This window comes from Cherax quadricarinatus, chromosome 42, assembly GCF_038502225.1.
Source record: "Cherax quadricarinatus isolate ZL_2023a chromosome 42, ASM3850222v1, whole genome shotgun sequence".
Classification (NCBI taxonomy): Eukaryota; Metazoa; Arthropoda; class Malacostraca; order Decapoda; family Parastacidae; genus Cherax; species Cherax quadricarinatus.
Window position 1 is genome coordinate 1,396,301 of NC_091333.1, and position 13,916 is coordinate 1,410,216.

General features: G+C 39.8%; 1 protein-coding gene across 1 annotated transcript in view; it reads right to left on the reverse strand.

Annotated features, from left to right (window-relative positions):
- The window catches only part of LOC128695569 (uncharacterized), an 854,631-nt gene that overhangs the window by 47,951 nt on the left and 792,764 nt on the right, over window positions 1–13,916 (reverse strand). The window contains exons 21-22 of the mRNA XM_070093194.1: window positions 12,772–13,153; window positions 2,495–2,657 (exon numbers count right to left, since the gene is read on the reverse strand). Of these exons, the coding sequence (XP_069949295.1) occupies window positions 2,495–2,657; window positions 12,772–13,153 (545 nt within the window). The remainder of the gene's footprint in view (window positions 1–2,494; window positions 2,658–12,771; window positions 13,154–13,916) is intronic.

Sequence of the window (13,916 nt, forward strand, 5' to 3'; positions counted from 1 at the left end):
CCAGACACTCTGGGCTCGATAACAGCCTCCCAGATTTCACGGACCACAGGACCATAAATTTTCAAATGGGCTGTGGGCAGTGGATGCTCCAAATTCTCCAAAGGTGTTTCGACACCTGCAATTGCTGCTGAAGTTTTTGGCCATGGAGGCATTAGGTTGTTGTTGTCATCACTTTTGGATTGTTCTGGGTGCAACACTGATTCTGCAATGTCTGCATCCATCAGAGACTGCACACCAGGGTCATCTTCGTCACACTTTAGCCAGTCCTGCATGTCGTCATCTGTATTTTTTCCCCAGCCTTGGACCAACCTGCATCCATGTATAACAATATTTCCGTCTTATTTTTCTAGAGTAAGCACATTCCTGACCCTCTTTGGTGTCATACACAAGATAGCTAGGACAAAACACAGCTGTAATAATGCTAAAAGGAGGATGAAGAGAGTGGCTTCTAGTGGCCAACCGGTATGCTAAACTGCGTGCCAAGTTTGACTCAGCCTTCTGCCATATCCAAATGGCTGTTCAAATGTTTTGGTAATAATTTTAGAATTTTGCCCTTTCCCAGGGCCTGTTCAGATATTGGCAAGGTTAGGATAATGGTAGGCCAAATGCGCGAGGTATCACTGTATATACATAGAAAGCCTACTTGAATTCCTATTTCAGGGATTAGAGTATCCTCAACTGGTGATGTACATACAACATGCAGCCTCAAACATAGTAATGTAGCTGATATGTGTCAAACCTAATAACCCAGCCCATTTGGGTTAGTTGTAGTACAAATGTGTGTTCTGATTTTTTTTATTAACACATAGGTAGTTTCCCACCAAGGCATGGTGAATATACGCTTTCATTATTACTCACTCCATCACTTATCTCGCCAGAGGTGTGCCAACACTACAATTCAAAAACTGCAACATATCTGAGCTCCTTCAAAGGACAGGTACAGTGGACCCCCGGTTCGCGATGCCATCGGTATCCGATAAATCCGGCATGCGATGCATTATTTCGCAAAAATTTTGCCTCAGTTCCCGTTAAAAAACCCGGTATACGATTCATCCGAGACGTGTCCACGTGTGTGTCAGTGTTTACAAGCCAGCCAGTGTGCTCGCATCTAAGGATACATTCGGTACATTCCATATCATCACAGTGTTTTTGGTGCTTGTTTCTGCAAAATAAGTCACCATAGGCCCCAAGAAAGCTTCTAGTGCCAACCCTTCGAGAAAAAGGGTGCTAATGAATATTGAAATGAAGAAAGAGATAATTGCAAAGTACGAAAGTGGAGTGCGTGTGTCGGAGCTGGGCAGGTTGTATACAAAACCCCAATCAACCATCTCTACTATAGTGACCAGGAAAACGGCAATCAAGGAAGCTGTTGTTGCAAAAGGTGCAACTGTGATTACAAAACAGCGACCGCAAGTGTTAGAAGATGTTGAGAGACTGTTATTGGTGTGGATAAATGAAAAACAGATAGCAGGAGATAGCATCTCTCAAGCGATCATTTGTGAAAAGGCTAGGCAGTTGCATGACGATTTGGTAAAGAAATTGCTTGCAACTAGTGGTGATGTGAGTGAATTTAAGGCCAGCAAAGGTTGGTTTGAAAGATTTAAGAATCGTAGTGGCATACATAGTGTGATTAGGCATGGTGAGGCTGCCAGTGACTCTCAAGCTGGTCCTAGTGGCATTAAAAGAAGAAAGGAAGTAACCCCAGAAAAGGACTTGCTACCTCAAGTCCTATTGGAAGGGGATTCCCCTTCTAAACATTAACAACTTCGACACTCTCCCCTCCTCCCATCCCATCAATCATCACCAGATCTTCATTAAAGGTAAGTGTTGTTAGTAGAATACTACAAATTGTGTATGTCTTCTTCAGTTTGTGTGCATTAAACTTAATATTTCATGTGGTAAAATTTTTTTTTTCATACTTTTGGGTGTCTTGCACGGATTAATTTGATTTCCATTATTTCTTATGGGGAAAATGGATTCGCTTTCCGATATTTTTGGTTTAGGATGAGCTCTCAGGAATGGATTAATATTGCAAACCAGGGGTCCACTGTACTGTACTTCCCACCTCCAGGACTCAAGTCTGGCTAACCGGTTTCCCCAAGTCCCTCTTATCCACATGTTGAGTCATAAAACGACTTGCCTCCACTCACTCTTAACATGCTCACGCAAATTCACTGATGCAGAACTTGCAGATACTGGGATTCTGTATTACACTACAGCACAATAATTAAACAATGATAATGTATGCTCCTATTTCCAGATCCATGAGTAATAAAAAATCCCCAAATTTATAATAAATTTTAAAAATTATGTCCAAATGAAAAATTATAAAAATATCAATTTAATGTGCACTTATGACCCATATTAATTAGTTTATTTAAATAAAAATATAAACATGAGCATTCTGATTTTTTTATTTTGTGGTTTGCTATGCAGTATATAAAAATTCGAAGTAAAAAGTACTACACATACAATAAAAATAGAAAGAACTCACAGCTGAGAAGCAGTTTCAGCAATATGGTCAAAATCTAACAATGTGGGTATGTCAACAGTGGGCAACTCGTTGGGTTCAGTCGAGGTGGTGCGAGTGAAGAACGCATTAAACGTTTCATCATCAGCCCGAGGAACAGACACACTCATGCCCTCAGGTATTTCAGCTGCAAAATAATGGATATAAAATATATAGTACAGCAAATACTTTTTTAGAACTTATATCAATATACATTTTTAAATTTAACCTTTTTAGGATGAGGGGCTCTTATTGTGGTGAACTGTACCCATTCTTCCCTTTCCTGGATCAAAAACAAGTGCCTCTTATTCCCCCAGGCACTGTATAACCCCTACAGGTTTAGTGCACCTCTATAAATGTAATGTACGCCAAGTTTTAAATAAAACAATGCAAAAAGAGGCTTCTCATTATTATTATTACATTCATGAAGGGAGTACTAAACCTGTAAGGATCATATGGCACCAGGGTAAGGGGACATTCAGAATGGAGACAAGGAGAGAAAGGTCACCAAGGAGAGCACTGCAATGATCAATGCGTATGCTGCTTATGGATAGGGAAATGTTGAAAAAAATTGTTCACAATTAAATTTTTGTTTTATATAGTGTTTTATATAGTGGGGGGTTGAAGAGGGTTGGAATAGTTTTAAAAATGCAGTATTAGAATGTGGGGCAGAAGTTTGTGGTTATAGGAGGGTGGGGGCAGGAGGAAAGAGGAGTGATTGGTGGAATGATGAAGTAAAGGGTGTGATAAAAGAGAAAAAGGTAGCTTATGAGAGGTTTTTACAAAGCAGAAGTGTTATAAGAAGAGCAGAGTATATGGAGAGTAAAAGAAAGGTGAAGAGAGTGGTGAGAGAGTGCAAAAGGAGAGCAGATGATAGAGTGGGAGAGGCACTGTCAAGAAATTTTAATGAAAATGAGAAAAAATTTTGGAGTGAGTTAAACAAGTTAAGAAAGCCTAGGGAAAGTATGGATTTGTCAGTTAAAAACAGAGTCGAGGAGTTAGTAGATGGGGAGAGGGAGGTATTAGGTAGATGGCGAGAATATTTTGAGGAACTTTTAAATGTTGATTGAGGAAGAAAGGGAGGGGATAATTTGCACTGGCCAGGGAGGTATACCATCTTTTAGGAGTGAAGAAGAGCAGAATGTAAGTGTGGTGGAGGTACGTGAGGCATTACGTAGAATGAAAGGGGGTAAAGCAGCTGGAACTGATGGGATCATGACAGAAATGTTAAAAGCAGGGGGGGGGGGGATATAATGTTGGAGTGGTTGGTACTTTTGTTTAATAAATGTATGAAAGAGGGGAAGGTACCTAGGGATTGGCGGAGAGCATGTATAATCCCTTTATATAAAGGGAAAGGGGACAAAAGAGATTGTAAAAATTATAGAGGAATAAGTTTACTGAGTATACCAGGAAAAGTATACGGTAGGGTTATAATTGAAAGAATTAGAGCTAAGACAGAATGTAGGATTGCGGATGAGCAGGGAGGCTTCAGAGTGGGTAGGGGATGTGTAGATCAAGTGTTTACATTGAAGCATATATGTGAACAGTATTTAGATAAAGGTAGGGAAGTTTTTATTGCATTTATAGATTTAGAAAAGGCATGTGATAGAGTGGATAGAGGAGCAATGTGGCAGATGTTGCAAGTATATGGAATAGGTGGTAAGTTACTAAATGCTGTTAAGAGTTTTTATGAGGATAGCGAGGCTCAGGTTAGGGTGTGTAGAAAAGAGAGAGAATACTTCCCGGTAAAAGTAGGTCTTAGACAGGGATGTGTAATGTCACCATGGTTGTTAAATATATTTATAGATAGGGTTGTAAAAGAAGTAAATGCTAGGGTGTTCGGGAGAGGGGTGGGATTAAATTATGGGGAATCAAATTCAAAATGGGAATTGACACAGTTACTTTTTGCTGATGATACTGTGCTTATAGGGAGATTCTAAAGAAAAATTGCGAAGGTTAGTGGATGAGTTTGGGAATGTGTGTAAAGGTAGAAAGTTGAAAGTGAACATAGAAAAGAGTAAGGTGATGAGGGTATCAAATGATTTAGATAAAGAAAAATTGGATATCAAATTGGGGAGGAGGAGCATGGAAGAAGTGAATGTTTTCAGATACTTGGGAGTTGATGTGTTGGCGGATGGATTTATGAAGGATGAGGTTAATCATAGAATTGATGAGGGAAAAAAGGTGAGTGGTGCGTTGAGGTATATGTGGAGTCAAAAAATGCTATCTATGGAGGCAAAGAAGGGAATGTATGGAAGTATAGTGGTACCAACACTTATATGGATGTGAAGCTTGGGTGGTAAATGCAGCAGCAAGGAGATGGTTGGAGGCAGTGGAGATGTCCTGTCTAAGGGCAATGTGTGGTGTAAATATTATGCAGAAAATTCGGAGTGTGGAAATTAGGAGAAGGTGTGGAGTTAATAAAAGCATTAGTCAGAGGGCAGAAGAGGGGTTGTTGAGGTGGTTTGGTCATTTAGAGAGAATGGATCAAAGTAGAATAACATGGAAAGCATATAAATCTATAGGGGAAGGAAGGAGGGGTAGGGGTCGTCCTCGAAAGGGTTGGAGATAGGGGGTAAAGGAGGTTCTGTGGGCGAGGGGCTTGGACTTCCAGCAAGCGTGCGTGAGCATGTTAGATAGGAGTGAATGGAGACGAATGATACTTGGGACCTGACGATCTGTTGGAGTGTGAGCAGGGTAATATTAAGTGAAGGGATTCAGGGAAACCGGTTATTTTCATGTAGTCGGACTTGAATCCTGGAAATGGGAAGTACAATGCCTGCACTTTAAAGGAGGGGTTTGGGATATTGGCAGTTTGGAGGGATATGTTGTGTATCTTTATACGTCTATGCTTCTAAACTGTTGTGTTCTGAGCACCTCTGCAAAAGCAGTGATGGTGTGTGAGTGTGGTGAAAGTGTTGAATGATGAAAGTATTTTCTTTTTGGGGATTTTCTTTCTTTTTTGGGTCACCCTCCCTCGGTGGGAGACGGCCGACTTGTTGAGAATAAATAAATAAATAAATAAATAAATAAATAAATAAATAAATAAATAAATAAATAAATAAATAAATAAATAAATAAATAAATAAATAAATAAATAAATAAATATATATATATATACATTATGTATATATATATATATATATATATAAATATATATATATATATATAAATATATATATATATATACATACATACATACATATATATACATACATACATATATATACATTTTTTTTTTTTTTTTTTTTTTTTGAACAAGTCGGCCGTCTCCCACCGAGGCAGGGTGACCCAAAAAAGAAAGAAAATCCCCAAAAAGAAAATACTTTCATCATCATTCAACACTTTCACCACACTCGCACATTATCACTGTTTTTGCAGAGGTGCTCAGAATACAACAGTCTAGAAGCATACACATATAAAGACACACAACATATCCCTCCAAACTGCCAATATCCCAAACCCCTCCTTTAAAGTGCAGGCATTGTACTTCCCATTTCCAGGACTCAAGTCCGACTATATGAAAATAACCGGTTTCCCTGAATCCCTTCACTAAATATTACCCTGCTCACACTCCAACAGATCGTCAGGTCCCAAGTACCATTCGTCTCCATTCACTCCTATCTAACACGCTCACGCACGCTTGCTGGAAATCCAAGCCCCTTACCCACAAAACCTCCTTTACCCCCTCTCTCCAACCCTTTCGAGGACGACCCCTACCCCGCCTTCCTTCCCCTATAGATTTATATGCTTTCCATGTCATTCTACTGTGATCCATTCTCTCTAAATGACCAAACCACCTCAACAACCCCTCTTCTGCCCTCTGACTAATACTTTTATTAACTCCACACCTTCTCCTAATTTCCACACTCCGAATTTTTTGCATAATATTTACACCACACATTGCCCTTAGACAGGACATCTCCGCTGCCTCCAACCGTCTCCTTGCTGCTGCATTTACCACCCAAGCTTCACACCCATATAAGAGTGTTGGTACTACTATACTTTCATACATTCCCTTCTTTGCCTCCATAGATAACGTTTTTTGACTCCACATATACCTCAACGCACCACTCACCTTTTTTCCCTCATCAATTCTATGATTAACCTCATCCTTCATAAATCCATCCGCCGACACGTCAACTCCCAAGTATCTGAAAACATTCACTTCTTCCATACTCCTCCTCCCCAATTTGATATCCAATTTTTCTTTATCTAAATCATTTGACACCCTCATCACCTTACTCTTTTCTATGTTCACTTTCAACTTTCTACCTTTACACACATTCCCAAACTCATCCACTAACCTTTGCAATTTTTCTTTAGAATCTCCCATAAGCACAGTATCATCAGCAAAAAGTAACTGTGTCAATTCCCATTTTGAATTTGATTCCCCATAATTTAATCCCACCCCTCTCCCAAACACCCTAGCATTTACTTCCTTTACAACCCCATCTATAAATATATTAAACAACCATGGTGACATTACACATCCCTGTCTAAGACCTACTTTTACCGGGAAGTAGTCTCCCTCTCTTCTACACACCCTAACCTGAGCCTCACTATCCTCATAAAAACTCTTTACAGCATTTAATAACTTACCACCTATTCCATATACTTGCAACATCTGCCACATTGCTCCTCTATCCACTCTATCATATGCCTTTTCTAAATCCATAAATGCAATAAAAACCTCCCTATCTTTATCTAAATACTGTTCACATATATGCTTCAATGTAAACACCTGATCTACACATCCCCTACCCACTCTAAAACCTCCTTGCTCATCCGCAATCCTACATTCTGTCTTACCTCTAATTCTTTCAATTATAACCCTACCGTACACTTTTCCTGGTATACTCAGTAAGCTTATTCCTCTATAATTTTTACAGTCTCTTTTGTCCCCTTTCCCTTTATATAAAGGGACTATACATGCTCTCTGCCAATCCCTAGGTACCTTCCCCTCTTTCATACATTTATTAAACAAAAGTACCAACCACTCCAACACTATATCCCCCCCTGCTTTTAACATTTCTGTCATGATCCCATCAGTTCCAGCTGCTTTACCCCCTTTCATTTTACGTAATGCCTCACGTACCTCCCCCACACTTACATTCTGCTCTTCTTCACTCCTAAAAGATGGTATACCTCCCTGACCAGTGCATGAAATTACTGCCTCTGTTTCTTCCTTAACATTTAAAAGTTCCTCAAAATATTCTCGCCATCTACCCAATACCTCCATCTCCCCATCTACTAACTCCCCTACTCTGTTTTTAACTGACAAATCCATATTTTCCCTAGGCTTTCTTAACTTGTTTAACTCGCTCCAAAATTTTTTCTTATTTTCATTAAAATTTCTTGACAGTGCCTCTCCCACTCTATCATCTGCTCTCCTTTTGCACTCTCTCACCACTCTCTTTACCTTTCTTTTACTCTCCATATACTCTGCTCTTCTTATAACACTTCTGCTTTGTAAAAACCTCTCATAAGCTACCTTTTTCTCTTTTATCACACCCTTTACTTCATCATTCCACCAATCACTCCTCTTTCCTCCTGCCCCCACCCTCCTATAACCACAAACTTCTGCCCCACATTCTAATACTGCATTTTTAAAACTATTCCAACCCTCTTCAACCCCCCCACTACTCATCTTTGCACTAGCCCACCTTTCTGCCAATAGTCGCTTATATCTCACCCGAACTTCCTCCTCCCTTAGTTTATACACTTTCACCTCCCTCTTACTTGTTGTTGCCACCTTCCTCTTTTCCCATCTACCTCTTACTCTAACTGTAGCTACAACTAAATAATGATCCGATATATCAGTTGCCCCTCTATAAACATGTACATCCTGGAGCCTACCCATCAACCTTTTATCCACCAATACATAATCTAATAAACTACTTTCATTACGTGCTACATCATACCTTGTATATTTATTTATCCTCTTTTTCATAAAATATGTATTACTTATTACCAAATTTCTTTCTACACATAGCTCAATTAAAGGCTCCCCATTTACATTTACCCCTGGCACCCCAAATTTACCTACTACTCCCTCCATAACATTTTTACCCACTTTAGCATTAAAATCCCCAACCACCATTACTCTCACACTTGATTCAAAACTCCCCACGCATTCACTCAACATTTCCCAAAATCTCTCTCTCTCCTCTACACTTCTCTCTTCTCCAGGTGCATACACGCTTATTATAACCCACTTTTCACATCCAATCTTTATTTTGCTCCACATAATCCTTGAATTAATACATTTATAGTCCCTCTTTTCCTGCCATAGCTTATCCTTCAACATTATTGCTACTCCTTCTTTAGCTCTAACTCTATTTGAAACCCCTGACCTAATCCCATTTATTCCTCTCCACTGAAACTCTCCCACCCCCTTCAGCTTTGTTTCACTTAAAGCCAGGACATCCAGCTTTTTCTCATTCATAACATCCACAATCATCTCTTTCTTATCATCTGCACAACATCCACGCACATTCAGACTTCCCACTTTGACAATTTTCTTCTTCTTATTCTTTTTAGTAATCTTTACAGGAAAAGGGGTTACTAGCCCATTGTTCCCGGCATTTTAGTTGACTTTTACAACACGCATGGCTTACGGAGGAAAGATTCTTATTCCACTTCCCCATGGATATAAAAGGAAAATTAATAAGACCAAGAACTATTAAGATAAAATCAAAGAAAACTCAGATGAGTGTGTATAAATAAATGTGTACATGTATGTGTAGTGTGACCTAAGTGTAAGTAGAAGTAGCAAGACATGCCTGTAATCTTGCATATTTATGAGACAGACAAAAGACATCAGCAATCCTACCATCATGTAAAACAATCACAGGCTTCGTTTTACACTCACTTGGTAGGACGGTAGTACCTCCCTGGGTGGTTGCTGTCTACCAACCTACTACCTGCCTCGGTGGGAGACGGCCGACTTGTTGAAAAAAAAAAAAAAAAAAAAATATATATATATATATATATATATATATATATATATATATATATTATATATATATATATATATTTATTTATTTATTGTGGTAGGGGACCTGAATGCTAAAGTAGGAGAAACTTTTAGAGAGGGTGTGGCAGATAAGTTTGGGGTGCCAGGTGTAAATGATAATGGGAGCCCTTTGACTGAACTTTGTATAGAAAGGGGTTTAGTTATAGGTAATACATATTTTAAGAAAAAGAGGATAAATAAGTATACAAGATATAATGTAGGGCGAAATGACAGTAGTTTGTTGGATTATGTATTGGTAGATAAAAGATTGTTGAGTAGACTTCAGGATGTACATGTTTATAGAGGGGCCACAGATATATCAGATCACTTTCTAGTTGTAGCTACACTGAGAGTAAAAGGTACATGGGATACAAGGAGTATAGAAACATCAGGGAAGAGAGAGGTGAAGGTTTATAAACTAAAAGAGGAGGCAGTTAGGGTAAGATATAAACAGCTATTGGAGGATAGATGGGCTAATGAGAGCATAGGTAATGGGGTCGAAGAGGTATGGGGTAGGTTTAAAAATGTAGTGTTAGAGTGTTCAGCAGAAATTTGTGGTTACAGGAAAGTGGGTGCAGGAGGGAAGATGAGCGATTGGTGGAATTTTGATGTAAAGAGAGTAGTAAGGGAGAAAAAGTTAGCATATGAGAAGTTTTTACAAAGTAGAAGTGACGCAAGGAGGGAAGAGTATATGGAGAAAAAGAGAGAGGTTAAGAGAGTGGGTGAGATGTTATCAACAAATTTTGTTGAAAATAAGAAAAAGTTTTGGAGTGAGATTAACAAGTTAAGGAAGCCTAGAGAACAAATGGATTTGTCAGTTAAAAATAGGAGAGGAGAGTTATTAAATGGAGAGTTAGAGGTATTGGGAAGATGGAGGGAATATTTTGAGGAATTGTTAAATGTTGATGAAGATAGGGAAGCTGTGATTTCATGTATAGGGCAAGGAGGAATAACATCTTGTAGGAGTGAGGAAGAGCCAGTTGTGAGTGTGGGGGAAGTTCATGAGGCAGTAGGTAAAATGTAAGGGGGTAAGGCAGCCGGGATTGATGGGATAAAGATAGAAATGTTAAAAGCAGGTGGGGATATAGTTTTGGAGTGGTTGGTGCAGTTATTTAATAAATGTATTGAAGAGGGTAAGGTACCTAGGGATTGGCAGAGAGCATGCATAGTTCCTTTGTATAAAGGCAAAGGGGACAAAAGAGAGTGCAAAAATTATAGGGTATACCTGGTAAAGTGTATGGTAGAGTTATTGTTGAAAGAATTAAGAGTAAGACGGAGAATAGGATAGCAGATGAACAAGGAGGCTTTAGGAAAGGTAGGGGGTGTGTGGACCAGGTGTTTACAATGAAACATGTAAGTGAACAGTATTTAGATAAGGCTAAAGAGGTCTTTGTGGCATTTATGGATTTGGAAAAGGCGTATGACAGGGTGGATAGGGGGGCAATGTGACAGATGTTGCAGGTGTATGGTGTAGGAGGTAGGTTACTGAAAGCAGTGAAGAGTTTTTACGAGGATAGCGAGGCTCAAGTTAGAGTATGTAGGAAAGAGGGAAATTATTTCCCAGTAAAAGTAGGCCTTAGACAAGGATGCGTGATGTCACCGTGGTTGTTTAATATATTTATAGATGGGGTTGTAAGAGAAGTAAATGCGAGGGTCTTGGCAAGAGGCATGGAGTTAAAAGATAAAGAATCACACAAAGTGGGAGTTGTCACAGTTGCACTTTGCTGATGACACCGTGCTCTTGGGAGATTCTGAAGAGAAGTTGCAGAGATTGGTGGATGAATTTGGTAGGGTGTGCAAAAGAAGAAAATTGAAAGTGAATACAGGAAAGAGTAAGGTTATGAGGATAACAAAAAGATTAGGTGATGAAAGATTGGATATCAGATTGGAGGGAGAGAGTATGGAGAAGGTGAATGTATTCAGATATTTGGGAGTGGACGTGTCAGCGGATGGGTCTATGAAAGATGAGGTGAATCATAGAACTGATGAGGGGAAAAGGGCGAATGGTGCACTTAGGAGTCTGTGGAGACAAAGAACTTTGTCCTTGGAGGCAAAGGGGGGAATGTATGAGAGTATAGTTTTACCAACACTCTTATATGGGTGTGAAGCATGGGTGCATGGGTGATGAATGTTGCAGCGAGGAGAAGGCTGGAGGCAGTGGAGATGTCATGTCTGAGGGCAATGTGTGGTGTGAATATAATGCAGAGAATTCGTAGTTTGGAAGTTAGCAGGAGGTGCGGGATTACCAAAACTGTTGTCCAGAGGGCTGAGGAAGGGTTGTTGAGGTGGTTCGGACATGTAGAGAGAATGGAGCGAAACAGAGTGACTTCAAGAGTGTATCAGTCTGTAGTGGAAGGAAGGCGGGGTAGGGGTCGGCCTAGGAAAGGTTGGAGGGAGGGGGTAAAGGAGGTTTTGTGTGCAAGGGGCTTGGACTTCCAGCAGGCATGCGTGAGCATGTTTGATAGGAGTGAATGGAGACAAATGGTTTTTAATACTTGATGTGCTCTTGAAGTGTGAGCAAAGTAACATTTATGAAGGGGTTCAGGGAAACCGGCAGGCCGGACTTGAGTCCTGGAGATGGGAAGTACAGTGCCTGCACTCTGAAGGAGGGGTGTTAATGTTGCAGTTTAAAAGCTGTAATGTAAAGCACCCTTCTGGCAAGACAGTGATAGAGTGAATGATGGTGAAAGTTTTTCTTTTTCGGGCCACCCTGCCTTGGTGGGAATCGGCCAGTGTGATAATAAATGAAAAAAAGAAATATGATAACCACATACTGTATAAGGCTATGCAAGGATCTGAATAAGTACATAAGGAATATTTTTTTTCTTAAATGGCTCTCTCCTTCCAGGCAGGTTGACCCAAAAAAGGAAATACAAATAAGGAAGATATTATATCAAAATCAACATGAAAACCATTACAAAAAAATTATTTGATTAATTAATTAAATGCAAAAGATAGGTCATCACAAGAACATATCCTTTCCTAAACCATACCCCCGGCCGGGATTGAACCCGCGGTCATAGAGTCTCAAAACTCCGCGGGTTCAATCCCGGCCGGGGGTATGGTTTATTTGCAATCGTGTCATTACGATTTCTTGAGTCATATCCTTTCCTCTAGCAACAAATACTTACAGTAATTACAATCAGGTAATTGCACTATAATATAATGTACATGTATTCTCTCTCAGTAACCCAATTCATCTAATTTATGGGACAAACTAATGCTTCACTGAGAAAATGCTCACCCTTTTTCTCTCCGTCATTTGGTGTAGAAATACTCCGTCTAAAGTCCTTGCGTGAATTAAGTGGGCTAGATTTATTTAAAAGTAATGGAAGATTTCCTCCAGTCTTGCTCTTGAAAACACTTTGGCATGGTGACCGCTTCTTACGCTCCACAAGTGGACTTCCTGTCGGAGTGGATGGTGGCTCTGGTGTCACAGTGATAACTGGATTAATCCCACTGACAACAGATGGCACTGATGATGTAGATGAAGCCATCTTATGTGCCACAGTAAACTTTGTAGCATCAGACTGTGTGATTCGACCTTTCCATTGTTGTGATGAGGTTTCCAGAGCCGACACCCTATCCATGAGACTAACAGGGCGTTCCCGCACACTTCCAGTAGGCTGAAGAAATATACTATTTTAAAAGATGAAACAGTAAGAAATCACTGCTTGCATGCACATGTATACATGCATGCAGTACATCCCTATCCCTAACATTTACCTTTGAAATCAGAGAAAAAGAAAATGGTGACTACTGGGATTATTAACTCAATGATCCTAAAAAGCTATAGTAATCAGTGTGGCTTATTTCCACTGGCTTTTTTTTAGTTCTCATTCACAGGAGAATTACCTATGTCTCATTGCTCTAACCCCCTTTACCCTGCCCTAAACATGCTACCTCTGAGCTATGCAGCACGTATTTTATGAACTATGGTAAAACCTTTCAATAATGGATTTTGCCAATTTTGGACAAAAAAAAAGACCAGATAAAATTGGAGGTACAGTGGAACCTCAAAAATCAAACGTATCACATATTAAATGTTTCGAAAATAGGACCATTTTTTTGGACAAACTGTGTCCCTATTATCGAACGCGCTCCTATTTTCGGACCACCGGGTACGGGACCTGTCTGCCGGCCCGCTCTGTCCGCGTCCCCGCGCAGGCGCCATGAGCAGTCTAGCTTTGTTTATGCTTGAATGAACACTAACCTGTGCTCTCATTCATGCATTTTACAATTATTTTGTTGTGTTTAGTGCTTGTGGGACTGTGAAATAAGCTGCCATGGGCCCAAAGAAACTTGCTAGTGGTACCCCTGTGGTAAAGAAAGTGAGAAATGCCATAGATGTGAAGAGGAAATAATACAGAAGTATGAGAGTGGTGCGAG